The following is a 17,220-nucleotide window of genomic DNA, read 5'->3' as shown; positions in this document are numbered from 1 at the left end:
ATTTCGAGGATATCAACAGCTGATTCTAAAGTCTATAAGGAGAGGCAAAAGACTCACAATAGCCCATACAAAATTTAAGGGGAAGAACAAAGTTGGAGGACAGCCACTACTGGCTTCATGACTTACTACAAATCTATGGTAATTAAAATAGTATAGTGGTGGTGAAAGAACAGACAAATGGATCAATGAAACAGCATAGAAAGTCCAGAAATGGACTCACATAAATAGAGTCAAGTGGTCATTGACAAAGGAGCAAAACAATAAAATGGAGAAAAGATAGTGTTTTCTACCAATGATGCTGTGATAACTGGACATCAACATACAAACCCCACCCCCCACATAAATCTAGACATAGACCTTACACCCTTCACAAAAAGTAACTCAAAATGGATCACAGGCCTAAATGTAAAATGTGAAACCATAAAATTCCTAGGAGATCTAGAAGAAAGTCCTTAGGACTTTGCATTTGGTGATGACTTTTTAGATATAACACCAAAGGCATGATCTATGAAAGAAAGAATTGGTAAATTGAATTTTATTAAAAGGGAAACTTTCTGCTCTGTGAAAAACAATGTCAAAAGGATGAAAAGACAAGCTGTGCATTGGGAGAAAATATTTGCAACAGACACATAGACACGTCTAATATAAGACTGTTATTCAAAATATACAAAGAACATTTCAAACTCAACAATAAGAAAACAAACAACATCATCAAAAATGGGCCAAAGACCTTAACAGACACTCATCAAAGAATATATATAGCGGGCAAATGAGCATATTAAAAATGCTCAACATCATATGTCAGTAGGGCAACACACATTAAAACAACAATGAGACACCACTACAAGTCTGTTAGAATAATCCAGAACACTGACAACACTAAATGCTGACAACAAGAAGTCTTATTCATTGCTGGTAAGAATGCAAAATGGTATAGCTGCTTTGGAAGACAGTTTGGTGATTTCTTACCATATGGTCCGGTAATCATTTTCCTTGGTGTTTACCCAAAGGAATGGAAAACTTATGTGCACACAGAAACCTGCACATGAATATTTATAGCAATTCTAGTCATAATTTCCAAAACTTAGAAGTATCCAAGATGTCCATCAGTAGTTGAGTGGATAAATTAACAGTGGTGCCTCCAGGCAATGGAATATTATTTAGTGCTAAAAAGAAATGAGGAATAAAGCCATGAAAAAAACATGGAGACTTAAAGGTATTTACTAAGTGAAAGAAGACAACCCAAAAGTCTAGTTGAAATACTGCATTATTTCAACTGTATGACATCCTGGAAAAGGCAAAACTATGGAGACAGTAGAAAGATCAGTGGCTGTCAGGGGTTGGGGGAGGCATGGCACAGAGGATTTTTAGGGCAGTGAAGCTACTCTGTATGATGCTATAATAGTAGATACATGTCATTATAAATTTATGCAGACCCACAGAATGTACAATTCCAAGAATGAACCCTAATGTAAGCTATGAATTTGGGTGATAATGATGGGTAATGTACGTTCATCACCCATAACAAATATACCACTCTGGTGGGGGATTTTGATAGTGAGGGAGGCTATGCGCATGTGGAGGCAGGAACTATATGGGAAATCTCTGTACCTTTTAATCAATTTTGCAGTGAGCCTAAAACTGCTCTAAAAAAGTCTATTAAAAACCCATAATAAGTAATCTAGTCTACTATATTTTTACTCATTCTGAAGTTATTTCTTTTCTGAAAGTTCTAACCTTCTTCTCCTATCATTTCCTGTCTGTTTAGAGAACTACCTTTAGCCATTCTTTAAGTCAGCTTGCTAGCAAACATTCTCTTACATTTTTTTGGCCTGATAAGATGTTTATTATTCCTCTTCTTCATTCTTGGAGGATATCTTCACTGAATATAAGATTTGCCATTGACAGTTATTTTGTCTCTGTACTTGAAAAACGTTGAGCCACTTGTTTCTGGCCTCTATAGTTTCCAATGAGAAATCTGCTATCATTCCAATGGTTTTCCCCTATAAGTAACCCATCATTTCTCTCTAGCTGCCTTCAAGATTTTTTCCTTGGCCTTAGTTTTCAGAAATTTAATTATTGTGTTTTTTGACATGGGCTTCTTTGGATTTAGCTAATTATTTGCTCAGCTTACTGAACCTGTAGGTTTATTATATCTTTTACCAAGTAGGGGAAGTTTTTAGCTATTATGTCTTATACTACTTTTTTGGTCCAGTTTCTGTCTTTTTTTTGCTTTTCGAAACTGAAGATATGCATGTTGGCTCTGTTGCTATTGTCCCAAATGTTCCTGAGAAATATTTGTCTTATTTTTCAGTCTATATTTTCTTCGTTGTTTGGATTGGATAAATTCTATTGATTTGTGTTCTAGTCTAAAATAAAACATCTGAGATCAGGTTGCCTTTAAATAACAGAAATTTATTTTTCATATTCTGGAGACTGGGAAGTCCAAGATCAAGGCGCCAGAAGATTTGGTGTCTGGTGAGGGTCTTGCTTTCTGGTTCATAGATGGTGCCTTCCCACTATGTCCTAACATAGTGAAAGGAGCAAGGCAGCTCTCTGGGACCTCTTTTGTAAGGGCATAAACCTCACTCATGAGGGTGAACTGCTCATGACCTAATCATCTCCAAGAGCCCCTACTTTCTAATATAATCACCTTGGTGATTAGGATTCAACATATAAATTTTTGAGGACATACAAACATTTAGACCATAGCAATCTGTCATCAAGTTCACTGATTCTATTCTGTCATCTATGCTGCATTCTTGAGTTCATCTAGTGAGATTTAAAAAATTTTGGTTATCATATTTTTCAGTTCTATGATTTCCATTTTATTCTTTTCTATAACTTGTGCTTCTTTGATACAATTTTCTGTTTTTGTTCCATTTATTTCAAGAGAAATTATAATTGCTTATTGAAGCATGGTTATGATTCACTTTAAAATCCTCATCAGATAATTCCAATGTCTGATTAATCTTGGTGTTGGTATCTGTTGATTTCATCATCATTCATGTTGTGATGTTCCTCGTTGCTGTGATGGTTCTTAGTAAATTCTTTGTATGTGTTCTGATGGTTCTTGGTATGATGAGCAATTTTTTATCATGTCCTAGACATTTTGGATATTTTATTATGTGGCTCAAGATTGATTGAATATTTTTAGCATGGAGTCCCTTGTTGAGGTATATTCGGATGTCCATGTGGCCATGTATATTCAGCTTCCTGTTGAGCTGACTTACAGTTGTTGAAAAGGTATGGAGTAGAAATTCAGCTCCCCTCTTTGGCCCTGCCAACACCTACTCAGCTGATGTAGGGCATTGAATCTCACAGCCTCAGTTGCCTTCAAATGGGAATATGAGATCATCCCCTCCCCACTGGGCTGAGCTGCCATCAGGAAGGGGGAAGTTGAAAGCTGACCCACATCACTTTGTTGTCACCGGTTTGGGATGGAAGCTCAGTTCTCTTCAGGGCGCTAATGACACCAGGGAAGGAGAGGGGTGAATTAAGTGCCAACTGACCCTATCTCCTACCACATCCTTTTTCCTTGTTAATACCAAGTAGGGGTGAAGTCTCAGCTTCCCATTGGGTCCTGCTGATGGGGTGTTGGTATGAAGCAGGGTGTGACTAGACTTAACTCGCATATTCTTGCCAGGCTTTGTTGTTGCTGGGTATAGATGGCCACTACTGGACTCCACTAATGCTACCCTGGCACCACCTGCTTTTGCTGTGGCCCACCAAGGTGTACGCCAGGTTAGGAATTCAGACACTCCAGCTGCTCTGCAAGACAAGAGGTGGAAGAGGTGGAAGATTAACACCCCTCAGCCTTGCAGCGAGGAATGGGAGTGCCCCCTCCTGCTTTTGCAGGGCTACGGGGTAGAGAGGAAGAGCAGCGCCCCCACTGAAACTGCAGGAGAGGAAGAGCAACGTCCCCACTGAAACTGCAGGAAACGAAAAGCAACGTCCCACTGAAACTGCAGGAGAGGAAGAGCAGCGTCCCCACTGAAACTGCAGGAGAGGAAGAGCAACCTCCCCCTGAAACTGCAGGAGAGGGAGATGGGTGTGTTTTGCTCTGGTGTTTTTCTACTGTAGGGTGGGTATCTCCAAGAAGGTTTTCTGTGTTAGGCCATCCTTTTCAAATCCTCTGGCTCTGAAATGTAGCCTGAGTGAGGTCTTCCAGGCTCAGGCTGTGTGTTGCATGGAAACATGCTAGGTGGCCAAAGAGGAACCTCTCCTTCTGTGTCAGTTTAGGTTCATTGAGAAGTGATCACCAAGATGAGGCTAGATGTGCAAGAGATTTAATTGGAGAAAACACCTGTGAAGGTTAAGTGAGAGGGAGCTGGATTGGTGGGGAGAACCACCACAGCAAAGGCAGTCAGGTCTGGCCCCCTTGAAAAGAGAGGGGCAGGAAATGGTTGATCTGCAAAAGCCACAGACCACAGTGAAGTGATGGCAAATGTCTGCAGGCAAGTGGGGGTCCCAGAGCAGGTCACCTCTTGGGCAGGCATGGCCTGACTCTAGAACCTTGTGAGGTTCAACCATCAGCTGGTAGCAGCCAAGAGATGAGCAGCCTCACGGTGAATGTAATTACCATCACTCCGTTAATTCGAAGGTGTGGCGGCTGGAGGCAGGTATTCTCGAAGGCAACCCTGAGTGGCAATCCTTATGGCCACTACAGTCCACCTCTTGTAACATGCATGACACTCCCTCTCCCCTATCTCCCAAATGCTGCTTTTAAGTCATCTCAGACAATTTTCAAAGCCCTGTAGAGCAGGAGGTGCTGCAGTCTTGTTTTAAGATGGTCTTGGCCAGGCGCAGTGGCTCACGCCTGTAATCATAGCACTTTGGGAGGCCGAGGCGGGTGGATCACAAGGTCAGGAGTTCAAGGCCAGCCTGGCCAATATGGTGAAACCCTGTCTCTGCTAAAAATACACACACACACACACACACACACACAGATTAGCTGGGTGTGGTGGTGGGCATCTGCAGTGCTAGCTGCTCAGGAGGCTGAGGCAGGAGAATCGCTTGAACCCGGGAGGCGGAGGTTGCAGTGAGCCGAGATCGCACCACTGCACTCCAGCCTAGGCAACAGAGTGAGACTCCATCTCAAATAATAATAATAATAATAAGACGGTCTTGTCTGGAAATCCTGTCAGACATCCCTCCCCGTGTCTGACTGTATTGAACACCCAGTCTGTGTAACACACACACACTGTGCACAGTATCAAACAAGTGTTACGATGGACACAGCTTTCTATCTGAGCCCGGGGTCAAAGCATCCACAGCCTCCTCTCAGTCACCAATTATTGGCTGTCTTGTTTTGTATCTGTTCTTCACAGGTATGGTTTAAGCTTGGATGAAATGAGAGCTTTGACAGTTCAGACAGTGAGGTTTGCCATGGGTCTACCTCTGTTGAAACGTGCAGTTCAGGATCTGGTAAGTGTCATTGTTATTTTGGTATGGGGTGTGTGTGTGTGTGTGTGTGTGTGTGAGAGAGAGAGAGATTTTTTTTCTTTCTAAACTTTTATTTTAGGTTTAGAGGGTACATGTGCAGGTTTGTTACATGGATACATTGGGTATTATGGAGGTTTGATGTACAGAGTATTTCATCACCCCAGTAGTGGGCACAGAACTCACGATAGGTGGTTTTTCGACCTTCACCCTTCTCCTACCCTCTTCCCTATTGTTTTCTTCTTTGTGTCTACGTGTACTCAATGTTTAGCTCTCACTTATAAGTAAGAACATGCGGTATTTGGTTTTCTGTTCCTGTGTCAATTTGCCCAGAGATTTTGTTTTGTTTGTTTTTGTGACTTGCTAAGCCTGTTGATCTCATGCTGAGGGCAGCTGACAGACACGTCTCGGTGGAGGAGAATGTCTTCCTCAGGCCCCTTTTCTGCCCCACTCCCACTAACCTAAGGAACCCTTCCTTCGGCCCACACATTCACTTCTCCAATCTCACAGGCAAGGGAATAGGAGTATCAGCAGAAGTAATAAAATATTTGTACAAAAAACCAATATAATTTTAGGGATAAAATTAAATAGCTGGGAAATAGAAATAACTCATCTTAAGGGCTTTTAAAGCACTTTAGACTTATCCAAAGTTTATGTCTTATTTGTCTAAAAACTGTCATTCTAAATTTAGTGATATTATTTTAGTCAATTTAGCCTCATGAAAAAAGAAAGAAACAAAAAAATACGTGATTAGTGAGTTCCTTTGTGTCAGTATTAGGAATGATATATTTTAGCCAAGTTCATTCAGCTTCATAGCTTTCTTAACACTTTACATAGGAAAAAATATACCTCAGCAGGGCATGGTGGCTTACATCTGTAATCCCAGTACTTTGGGAGGCCAAGGTGGGCTGATCCTGGGCAGAGCCCAGGAGTTCAAGCCTGGTCTGGGCAACATGGTGAAACCCTGTCTCCACAAAAAATACAAAATTGGTCAGGCACAGTGGCTCATGCCTGTAATCCTAGCACGTTGGGAGACTGAAGCAGATGGGTCACTTGAGGCCAGGAGTTTGAGACCAGCCTGGCCTCAACATGGCAAAACATGGCCTGGGCAACATGGTGAAACACCATTTCTACTAAACAAAACAAAACAAGACAAAACAAAACAAAAATTAGCCAGGTGTGGTGGTGCATGCCTGTAGTCCCAGCTACTTGGGAGGCTGAAGCATGAGAACCCCTTGAACCAGGAGGCAGAGGTTGCAGTGAGCTGAGATTGCACCACCGCAGTCCCGCCTGGGCAACAAAGCGAGACTCTGTCTCAAAAAACAAAAACAGAAACAAAACAAAACCCAAAAAGCCCAAAAAACTAAACAAAACAAAAACTAGCCAGGCATGGTGGCCCACACCTATAGTACCACCCTACTTGGGAGGCTGAGGTGGGAGGATCGCTTGAGGCCCCGGAGGTTGAGACTGCAGTGAGCTATGATCGCACCACTGCACTCCAGCCTGGGCAACCAGAGTGAGACCCTGTCTCAAAATGAACAAACAAACAAACAAAAAACCCAAAACCACCCCTCCTGTGAGAGCCCCTGGGGAGGAGCCTGAACTGGGATAGCTGCAGCTCAGTGGCGTGCTGAGGAGCCGGCCCTATCCTGAAGCAGCCCAGCCCTCTCCCCACCCCGCATGGTCTGGGAGGGACAGTCTGAGGATTGAGGGATGGGGTCCTCCCAGTTCAGGAGACTGCAGGGGCGCCTTTCTTTGTGGAGCATAGAACAGAGCTAGTGGAGGCCTGGGATCCATGCTTGAAAGTAGATCCTTCTCCTTTCCCCACAATCCCACCAACCTTTGGTAGGTTGTCTAAGGAGACAAGGACCAATCCTGGAGTCTCCTCAGGAAGGAATTACAGGCAGAGCCTTGGCACCACCTGCGCTGCAGTGCTGCAGGCACCTCCACACTGACGAGGGCACTGCAGTGTCAGCTGAGCTGCAGAATGTGCAGATGGAGGTTCACTTGGCACAGGAAAACTCCCACATGACAGAGTGGAGTGTGCTTGCAAAGTGTAAAAAATCATTTCATAGCAAGCAGTTTGGCAGAGATTTTCAAGCTAGGAAATTAATTGCCTCTTGATGGAGCATCCATTTAGAGCTGTGAATACAACCAAAAAAGAAAAAAAAAATACAAAAACAACCAACTCTTTGCTGCCAACCACTCTCTCTATCAGAGTAGCCTCCAAGTGCATTCGGCATGGGGCTGGTTGGAAGGTGAAATCTTGGCCTGTGGCCAGCTTCTTGCTCCCTTAATCAGCCCAACATGTCTTGGCTTAACTTAGTGTCAATACTTGAGACCTGGACGTGAGAGCTGATCCCTTAATGAGGCTTGTTAATTGCCACCCGACCCGCTGAGTCTGAAGGATTAGCCTCTGTAATCTCGTTCCTGATGAAGCGTGTTGAGCTCTGGATCCAATTATCTTCCTGTTTTCCTGGCTCGCTTAGTGGCCTTAGGCAGCCTGGACAACTCTCTGTCCTGGGTGATTAGATATAATTCCTCCAGGAGGCACAGGATTGGCCCTAGACGATCCCTCCAGTCATTTCTGTGAATTATCTTGGCCTGTTTAGCACCTCTCTCTGTATGAATTCGCAAAAGCCAGTAAACCCGGAGGAAACGAAACTGTCCATCAGTGCGGCAGGCTCATCTCGCTGGGCGGATGTCATGAGACTCAGCGGCACATCTGTGTTTGAAGGCTCTCAAATTCCACCCTGTAAACAGCTGGAGGAGCTGTCCACATCCAGTAATTCTAGAAGAAGTGTTACATGATTCGTCCTGCCTCTTAATAAAACGACTGAGTCATGGCTGTCCTCCCTGCTCAGGGAGCGTGGCAGGCCCGTCTTTGTTTCCCTGGACCCGCCTTTCGTGTTGCTCTTCACTTTTGTGGATGATCTGATGAGCTGTGAGGCAGAACGCAGTGTATAATGTGTAATGATGATGTTCTAGAGGACAAATGAGGGAGTCTCATTCGCTCCAGGTCTCTATGGACAGTCCGCAGGCCAAGAATAAGCCATTAGAATATTTCCATGCTGTGTTTTCCCCTCTGCCATCTGTAATAGATTTTAGATGTTTCAATAATTTTAAAGGGAAAAAACAGTATGAGTCTGATTGCAGAGTGTGCGTGCACACACACACACAGACACACATACACAGTGTGAACACCATCATTGTTCTCTGTGCCGAATTCTGCACCTGTTTCTAGTGACATCACCTTTGTGCACCTCAGCCAAGAGCTCTCTTGTTCCCCTGAAGTTTCCAGAATTGGATCCTGGGCAGGGGGAGTCACCAACTGCCTCTATTTCCAGATGCAGAGACAGAAGACCCAGGTCTTAACATCTGCTTTGTGGCAGTGTCTTGTCATGTGTGGGGACAGCTTCCTCAGAGATGCTCATCCCTGGAAGCTGACAGAGTCTGACAGCCTGCACTGATCTTCACCATAACAGACAGTGACAACTCAGGTTGATGGACATGTTCTATGCCAGTCCCAGCACTAAGAACTTTAAATAGATGATGTCATTCAATATTCACAACATCCCTCATGGCATTCCCATTTTACAGATAAGGAAACTGAAGCTGAGTAATTGGACTGAGGTTAGTTATACAATTAGTGAATTGTATATATAAATGATTAGTGAACCAGGGATTCAAACCCAGGTGCTCTGCTTCCTGAGCCCATGTCAAACAGGTGGTGCTTGGCCCTGTCTGCACGATAGAAACAGCCAGACAATTTTCAAAGCGCCTGCTGTGAAGGCTTTTGCTCAGGCCAATGAGGTCAGCATTTACATCTTCCAGGTGACCCACTGTGCATCTGGGGTTGAGGACTGCTGCACTATGCCTTCTTTCCTGCACCCTGTCTCCTCAAAATTGTTCCCATTAAGCATTTGGTCCCTACCAATCAGGGTTTGCGGCTGGCTCATAAGGAAACTGCATCTCAACATTACCTTTCCCCAGGAGGGAGCCAGCTGGGATGAGGCTGCTTTCAGCCAAGCGTAGTGCGGGTTGGGGACAGATACCTGGATAATGAAAATCATACCCCGACTCCTTCCTCCCACCACCACTCTACAACCATTCTCTCTCTCACCCAGAGTTCTAGTTTTTATCCCCATGATCCACACGAGTGAGGGGCATAGTTGCACCATCATTATCTAAACCAGTGATTCTCACAGTAAGGTCCTGTGTGTCCCCAAGACCTTTTCAGGTGCTACCTGGAAAGTATATGTCCAACTACGTGCATGTGAGACACTGGATATCCATCATAAACTTCAACCAAAACAACATATCACAACAGACAGCACAAAAGCAGACGTGAAAGTGCAGCTATCTTTTATTGAGCCAGATATTAAAACAATGTGAAACAATGCCTTTCTTCTCATGAGTTTTTTTGAAATTATGATTAGTTTTCATAAAAATTATGCCATATGATAAATTGACAGCTATAGCCTGGACAAACAAAACCTCTCTGGACTCCTCAACAAAGGTCCAGGGACCATAAAGGTTGAGAGTCACTGATCTAAATCATCTACTATTTTCTCAGGAAGCTCAGTCTCAGCAGATCAGAGGGGAACTAGTAGGACATTGGTTGCATTACATTTATATTACATGTATTATGATTATTATTTTTATCAGAATTTTAGGTAATCTCCGTTTGAGGTGTTTTTGTATTTAGAGAAATACCAGGTGGGTGATCAGATCTAAAATGGAAGAACGTTGTAAGGTCAGCTCACCTTAGAAGGTGTTTGGGAATGCCGGGGAGGATGGTTACTTTTCTACTCACACCCTGAGAGAAGAAACAGCCTTTCCCAGGAAGCATTTACATTGAAACCCTGAGAGTGTTGTGCAAAAGGAGCTGAGCCAGGAATCTGCCAAGAGGCTGAGATGCCTGTCCTGTCCCAGTCCCAACTCACCCGGGCCCCGCCCTGTTGCCCACAACTTCCAGTGCCAGCCCCAGTGAGTGCTTCAGACTGTGACTGCTATACTCCCCCACCCATCCCAGGACTGGCTCCTGACTGACGGACAGACTCTGAGCTCTTGGCTCTGCTGCCCTGGCCTTGGCTCCCCCGTGGCCCTCTGGCTTCTGTTTGTACTGGAACCCAGGCTTTTCCTAGTGGACTGTGACAGGCTCCCCTGGCTCTTAGTTCTATGTACTGTCTTTGGCAGGAGTCCCTGTCCCAGCTCCAGCTCCACAGACTTGGACATTGGCCACTTGGCCATCACTGTGGTCAGGCCAGCCCTGGCTGCATGGGATATCTTGGAGGATTTGGGCAAAGACGATAGGACAGAGCGGTCTGTTTACAGACGTCCCTCTGTGTAGATTGGCACCTGAATGCAGTTGTCATCTGTGATAGCCATAGGGATTACTTGAAAGCGGGGCATGTCAGGGAGTGAGCTGGACCTGCCCTGGGACTCCAGTGCAGCTGGAATCATGGTGCTATTTGTTTTTTGACACTGCAACCATTCTGCATTAAAAAAAAAACACCCTTTTCATTCTAAGCCTTCATTATTACTCGTGCAGTGAAATACTATGTAAAAAAACAATAATTATTTCTTGCTACCTTTTGCCAAGTCCCTTCCATGTGCCAGGTGAGGTGATTCGTTCATTTTATAATTATTTATTGAACACCTGCAGTGAGCCAGGCATTGCTCTGGGGGCAGTGAACAAAGCAGGCAGAAATTACCTGTCTCAGTGGAGCTTACATTTTTATCTGGGAGGAATCAGACTCTAATAAACAAGTAAATTTCTGGTATGTCAGATGCTGGGGATAAAAATCAAGTGCGGTAAATTGGAAAAGAAGAAGTTAAATAGTCTCTGTGAGCAAATGACAGGATCTTTTATGTAGAAAACCCCAGGATTCTACAAAAAATCTGTTAGAACTAATAAATTCAGCAAAGCTGCAGGATAAAAATCAATATGCAGAAATCAGTTGCATTTCTATACGTTAATAATGAAGAATCCAAAATGAAATTGAGAAAACAATTCTACTTATCATAGCCTCAAAGAGAATAAAATACTCAGGAATAGACTTACCTAAGGAGGTAGAGACTTGTACATGGAAAACTACAAAATTGCTGAAAGTAATAAAAAGAGATACAGATACATTGAAAGGCATCCTATGTTCATGAATTGGAAGACCTCATATTGTTAAAATGTCAACACTACTAAAGCAATCTACAGTTTCAATGCAATTCCTATCAAAATCTCAAAGATGATTTTTGCAGAAATAGAAAAACTCATCCTAAAATTCACATGGAATCTCAAGGGACTCTGAATAGCCAAAACAATCTTGGAAAAGAAGAATAAAGTTGGAGGCCTCTCACTTCCTCATTTCAAAATTTACTGCAAAGCTACTGTAATCAAAACTGTGGAACTGGCATAAAGACAGGTGTAGAGACCAACGGAATGGAATAAAGAGCCCCTAGAAATAAAACCTCACATATGTGGTTAATGATTTCTGGCAAGGGTGTCAAGACCATTCAGTGACGAAAGGGCAATCTTCTCAACAAATGATGCTGGGACAACTGGATATCTACAAGCCAAAGTATGATGTTGGAACTTACCCTACAGCATATCCAAAATTTAACTCAAAATGGATTAAAGACCTAAATGTAAGAGCAAAAACTAATAAAAAATTCAAAGAAAACATAAAGAAAGGGCTTCATAATATTGGATTTGGCAATGATTTCTTGGATAGGTCACCAAAAACACAGGCTTTTGGAAAACACAGGTACATTTTCAGAATAAAAATTATCTAATCATTAAAAACAATTTAAAAAAAATTAGTAAAAATTTGTATAAAAATAAACTGGACTACATCAAAATCAAAATCTTTTGTGTGTCAAGGGACACTATCAACAGAGTGACACATGGAATGGGAAAAAATATTTGCATGTTATATATCTGGTAAGGGATTGATATCCAGAATAGATAAAGAACTCCTTCAACTCAACAAGAAAAAACCAAACAACTAGATTTAAAAATGGTCAAAGAGTTGGAGGATATTTCTTCAAAGATATACAAATGGCCAATAAACACATAGAAAGATGCCCAACATTGCTAATCATTAGGGAAATGCAAATCAAAACCACAATGAACTACCACTTTGCACCCATTAGGATGGTTACTATTAAAAAAAAAAAAAAAAAAAAACCAGAAAAGAACAAGTGTTGGAGAGGATGTGGAGAAATTAGAACCCATGTGCACTGCTGGTGGTGATGTGGGAATGTGAAATGATGTAGCCACTGGGGAACGCAGTATGGCATTTCCTTAAAGATTTAAATACGGAATTATAGTGCGATCCAGAAACTCCACTTCTTGGTATATACCCCAAAGAAGTGAAAGCAAGGGCTCAGACAGCTGTTTGCACATCCATGTTAATAGTGGCATTATTCCCAATAGCCAAAAGGTAGAAACAACCCAGATGTCAATTTGGCAGATGAATGGCGTAACAAAATGTACAAAACGTATGTAATACATACAATGGGATGTTATTCAGCCTTAAAAGGGAAGGGAATTTTAATACACATGATAACATGGGTGAACCTGGAAGACATTATGCTGAGTGAAACAAGCCAGTCACGAAAAGATAAATGCAGTGTACTCTTACATGAAGTATTTAGAGTGGTCAAATTCATAGAGATTGGAAGTGGAATGGTGGTTTTCTGGGTCTGGGGGAAGGGGCAAATGGGAGTTAGTGTTTAATGGGTGCAGATTTTCAGTTTGGGAAGATTAAGAAGTTCTGGAGATGGATGGTGATGATGATTGCAAAACACCGTGAATGTACTTAGTGCCAGAGAATTGTACACTTAAAAATAGTTGAAATAGTTTCATGTTGTGTATATGTTAATTTTTTTAAGTGAAGATGTAAAGGTGCTCGGAAGAGTCGGAGGGACAGGTGGGGGCCTCATGATGAGGTAACACTGGAGCAGATGCCTAAGAGGTGGGGGAGCGAGACAGCTGGAGGTCGGTGAACAGCATCCAGGCAGAGGGAACAGCAGTAATGAAGGGCCTAAGGCGGGAGTGTCCTGGGCTTGTTAATGGAATGACAGGCGCCATGTGGTGTGAGCAGAGTGAGAGAGGAGGACAGAGGTGGTGACAACCAGGGAGGTGGTGAGTCTCTGGAGTATGAAGGGCCTTATGAGGCATTTGATTTTCTTCAGAGCGGATAAAATGGAAGGCCTTGGAAGGACTGAGTGGAGCAGGACCTGTCTGACTGGGTCTCTGGGCTGCTGGCTTAGGAATATACTATATGAGAGGCAGGACTGTAAACAGGGAGCTGAGCAGTCAGCAGGGAGAGAGCAGTCACCAGGGAGAGAGGTGGTGCTAGCTGGGACCAGAGTGACTGCAGTCAAGGTGATGAGAAGTGGCAGGAATAGAGATTCTACTGAAGGTCAAGCAGTAGACAGACACTGATAATGGAAGTGGAGTGAGAGATAGGAAGGAAACACGATTCCCTGGTATTTGGTCTGAGCAAATCAACTAGAAGGATGGGGTCACCATATACTGGGTGGGAAGCCTAGAAGAGATGTTGGGTTAAATCTGGAGCTAGTCTTTAGATGTGATCATCTAAAGATGTTTGCAATGTTTAGGGTCAAGGTACGGGGACGCCATCAGCATAGAGATGAATTTAGAGCCATAAAGCTGGAGGGATCCCCATGGCATGGGTGTTGACAGAGAAGGGGGTGTCCAAAGGTGGAGCCTGGTGCGAAGGACCAGAAAGGAGACTGGAGAGAAGTGGCCATAGAGGTAGGGACAAGTGTAAGAGGGCTCATAAGCATTTTACATACATTACTCCATTAAATTATCGTAGCAAATCATAAAGTATGGTGCTCATTTTACAAGTCAGGGACTAAAATGTAGATAGAAAAGGTAACTTGTCTGAAGTTCAATAGTAAATGAAGCAGAGGCAGGTTTCAAGCCAGTTGGCCCAATTCCACAGCTGTGTGTGGTGAAACGCCACCCTGCAGTCTTTCTGTTGTGATGGGGACAGAATAGAGGGATGGGAGAATTGAATCTTGTAACTCAAGATGAGTAGGAGACCATCTCTGTCTTCCATGTGTGCACTGTCTTGTGGGCCAGGGGCTAGAGTGCATTCATCACAGGACAGTGGCTCAGACAGGAGCCGTCAGCACGGGCAGCCCTCCTGGGTGAGCCGGGGTTGACACTGGCCACGGAGGCTGCACAGAGCTCAGCACTGACCTTCTGTGTGTATGTGGGGTTGAGGGAGGCTGTCCTCATGATAGCACCTGGGGAGAAGCCACACCGCTTCAAGGAGTTGGGGCAGGTGTCCTATTTTGGGGCTGTCCAAATAGGGTAGCATAGAATGCGGGTAGCATTAGTGGTTTCCAGTGGCTGCCTTCCTGCCACAAGACAAAGCTGGTCTTGGGCTTGTGAGCCAAGTTCAACTATTGGAAGCTCCCAGTGGGACCAGCCAGCAGGCAGGAGTTTCATGCAGGTAGAGAAGGCAGGGTTAGGATTCATGTTGGCAGCGGCGGCCATGCCCAGTTGGGGCCGCGACTTCTGGGCCACATTGAACCTGAAACACTGCAGTGTTTTTTTCCTTTGATTCCTGGCACCGGGGCCAACTTGGCTCTTACCAGTTTTCCAAGTCTGCTTTTCTACCTTCTACTGATGCTGTGAGGCTTGGATAGATGAGTCAGTTACAGATAGACACTATACAAAGATGCACAAACCATGACTGGGAAAAATGCTGAAAAATTTCTCATTATCCAAAGTAATGCATGTTCATTACAGGAAAGTTAAAAATACAGACAGGTGGAGACACATACACAATTGCAAAATTCTGTTGTACAAACATAACTGATAACAGGCTTACATATCCCAATCTGGTCTTTTAAAATGTATCATATATGAATTTATACTTATATTGTTTCTAAAAGGGCATATGGGATAGTCATAGTACAATTTTCTCACCATTGTGCAATGGTTATGGGTTTCCGATTTTGCAGTCAGATAGAACAGGGTTCATGACTGGCTCCTTCACTGAGGAGCCCTGTGGCCTTGGGCTAGTTTTTGAATTCTTTGCATCTCAGTTTCTTTCTCTGTGAAGGGTGGATGATAACAATACTTACCTTAAAGGGTTGATGTGGGGCTCAAATGGCGTAACACATGTTAAGTTGTCCAGACAGGGTTTGGGCACGTAGGAAGTGCTGAATGAACGCTCAGCGGTAGTACTGCTTGACCATCCAGTTTTTAAGTAGTCATGTGGTATACTTACCTCTCACAATGTAGAATAATTGGAACAATATTTGCTCATGGGCCAAAAATTATAAGCAACCATTAATTTCCATTAAAATGAATATAGAATGCTGCATAAAAGTAAGCTTGTACATCAAGCTGGTAATGTCAATAAGATACATTCATTATTACCTGCCACCAATATCAATCAATTCTGTAATTACACTAATAATCTTAAACACTTTCAAAGTAAGTAGGAATTTGGTAGTAAGCATGTGCTGCCAGGGGAAGAGGTATTAAATTTGAGGCAAGAATTTGGAAAATCCTACACTGTCAGGGTCCTGCAATAATATCATGAAAAGAGAAAAATATCTTTAGATGGAGCCGCGGGAATGTCACCTTTCATCAATCCTGCACTGGACTTTCCTGGAGTACTCAAAGGCCCTTGGAGAGAGCAGAAGTACATGGCTACAGCCTTTGTTATAGAATGCTCCCAGGATCTGTGCAGCTGGCCTACTATGTGGCCCCTGGAACCAGCAAGAATTAAGAAGGGCCACGCATGGAGGACATGGTCAGAGGGTTAGATTTTCTTGCAGTGGTAACTGGAGTCATTGGAGGTGTTTGCTATGGTGCGGGGAGAGAGGAGGGAAGAAGGAACACAACATGATGCTTAGTTTAAAAATGTTGTAGTACCTTGATCCAAATTTACAGATTGATTCAAAACATATATGGAAATGCAAAAGACCTAGAAGAGTTAAAGCAGTTCTAAAAAAGGACAAAGTTAGAAGACTCACTACATGACTTCAGCCCTTATATTATAAAGCTGCTCAAGATCATGGGGTATTGGCATAAGGAAAGACAATGAGATCAATGGAATGGAATGGTGAGTCCTGAAAGAAACTCATACATATATGACCAATTGAGTTGCAAAGACAATTCAATGAGAAAAGCAGTGTCTTTGCAATAAACGATGCTGGAACAAGTACATAAATGTACAAGAAAAAAGTTAACTTTCATCCCTACCTCATGCTACACACAAAACTAATTTGAGACACATTAGACGCCTGAACAGAGACTCAAAAATTACTACTTTTGTAGAATAATAGAGGAGAATGTCCTATTAGGATAGGCAGGGGTTCTTAGAGGAGACTCAAAAATCACTTGAACATGTAAAAGAAAATATGTTAATAAACTGTCTACATTAAAATTAAAAACTGCTGTTCATCAAAAGACACCATTAAGAGAATAAAAAGGGCCGGGCGCGGTGGCTCAAGCCTGTAATGCCAGCACTTTGGGAGGCCGAGACGGGTGGATCACGAGGTCAGGAGATCGAGACCATCCTGGCTAACACGGTGAAACCCCGTCTCTACTAAAAATACAAAAAACTGGCCAGGCGAGGTGGCGGGCGCCTGTAGTCCCAGCTACTCGGGAGGCTGAGGCAGGAGAATGGCGTAAACCCGGGAGGCGGAGCTTGCAGTGAGCTGAGATCCGGCCACTGCACTCCAGCCCGGGCGACAGAGCAAGACTCCGTCTCAAAAAAAAAA

At 43.4% G+C, this 17,220-nt stretch overlaps 1 protein-coding gene across 1 annotated transcript in view; it reads left to right on the top strand.

Moving 5' to 3' along the window:
* Positions 1-3,934: 3,934 nt before the first annotated feature.
* The window catches only part of ACOXL (acyl-CoA oxidase like), a 358,184-nt gene continuing 344,898 nt past the window's right edge, over positions 3,935-17,220 (top strand). The window contains exons 1-2 of the mRNA XM_026449783.1: positions 3,935-4,051; positions 5,331-5,431. Of these exons, the coding sequence (XP_026305568.1) occupies positions 5,353-5,431 (79 nt within the window). The 5' untranslated portion in view covers positions 3,935-4,051; positions 5,331-5,352. The remainder of the gene's footprint in view (positions 4,052-5,330; positions 5,432-17,220) is intronic.

The sequence above is a fragment of the Piliocolobus tephrosceles genome, chromosome 15, assembly GCF_002776525.5.
Source record: "Piliocolobus tephrosceles isolate RC106 chromosome 15, ASM277652v3, whole genome shotgun sequence".
In the NCBI taxonomy this organism is placed as follows: Eukaryota; Metazoa; Chordata; class Mammalia; order Primates; family Cercopithecidae; genus Piliocolobus; species Piliocolobus tephrosceles.
Note: the sequence above shows the minus strand (reverse complement) of the source record. Positions and strands in the feature narration are given on the sequence as shown.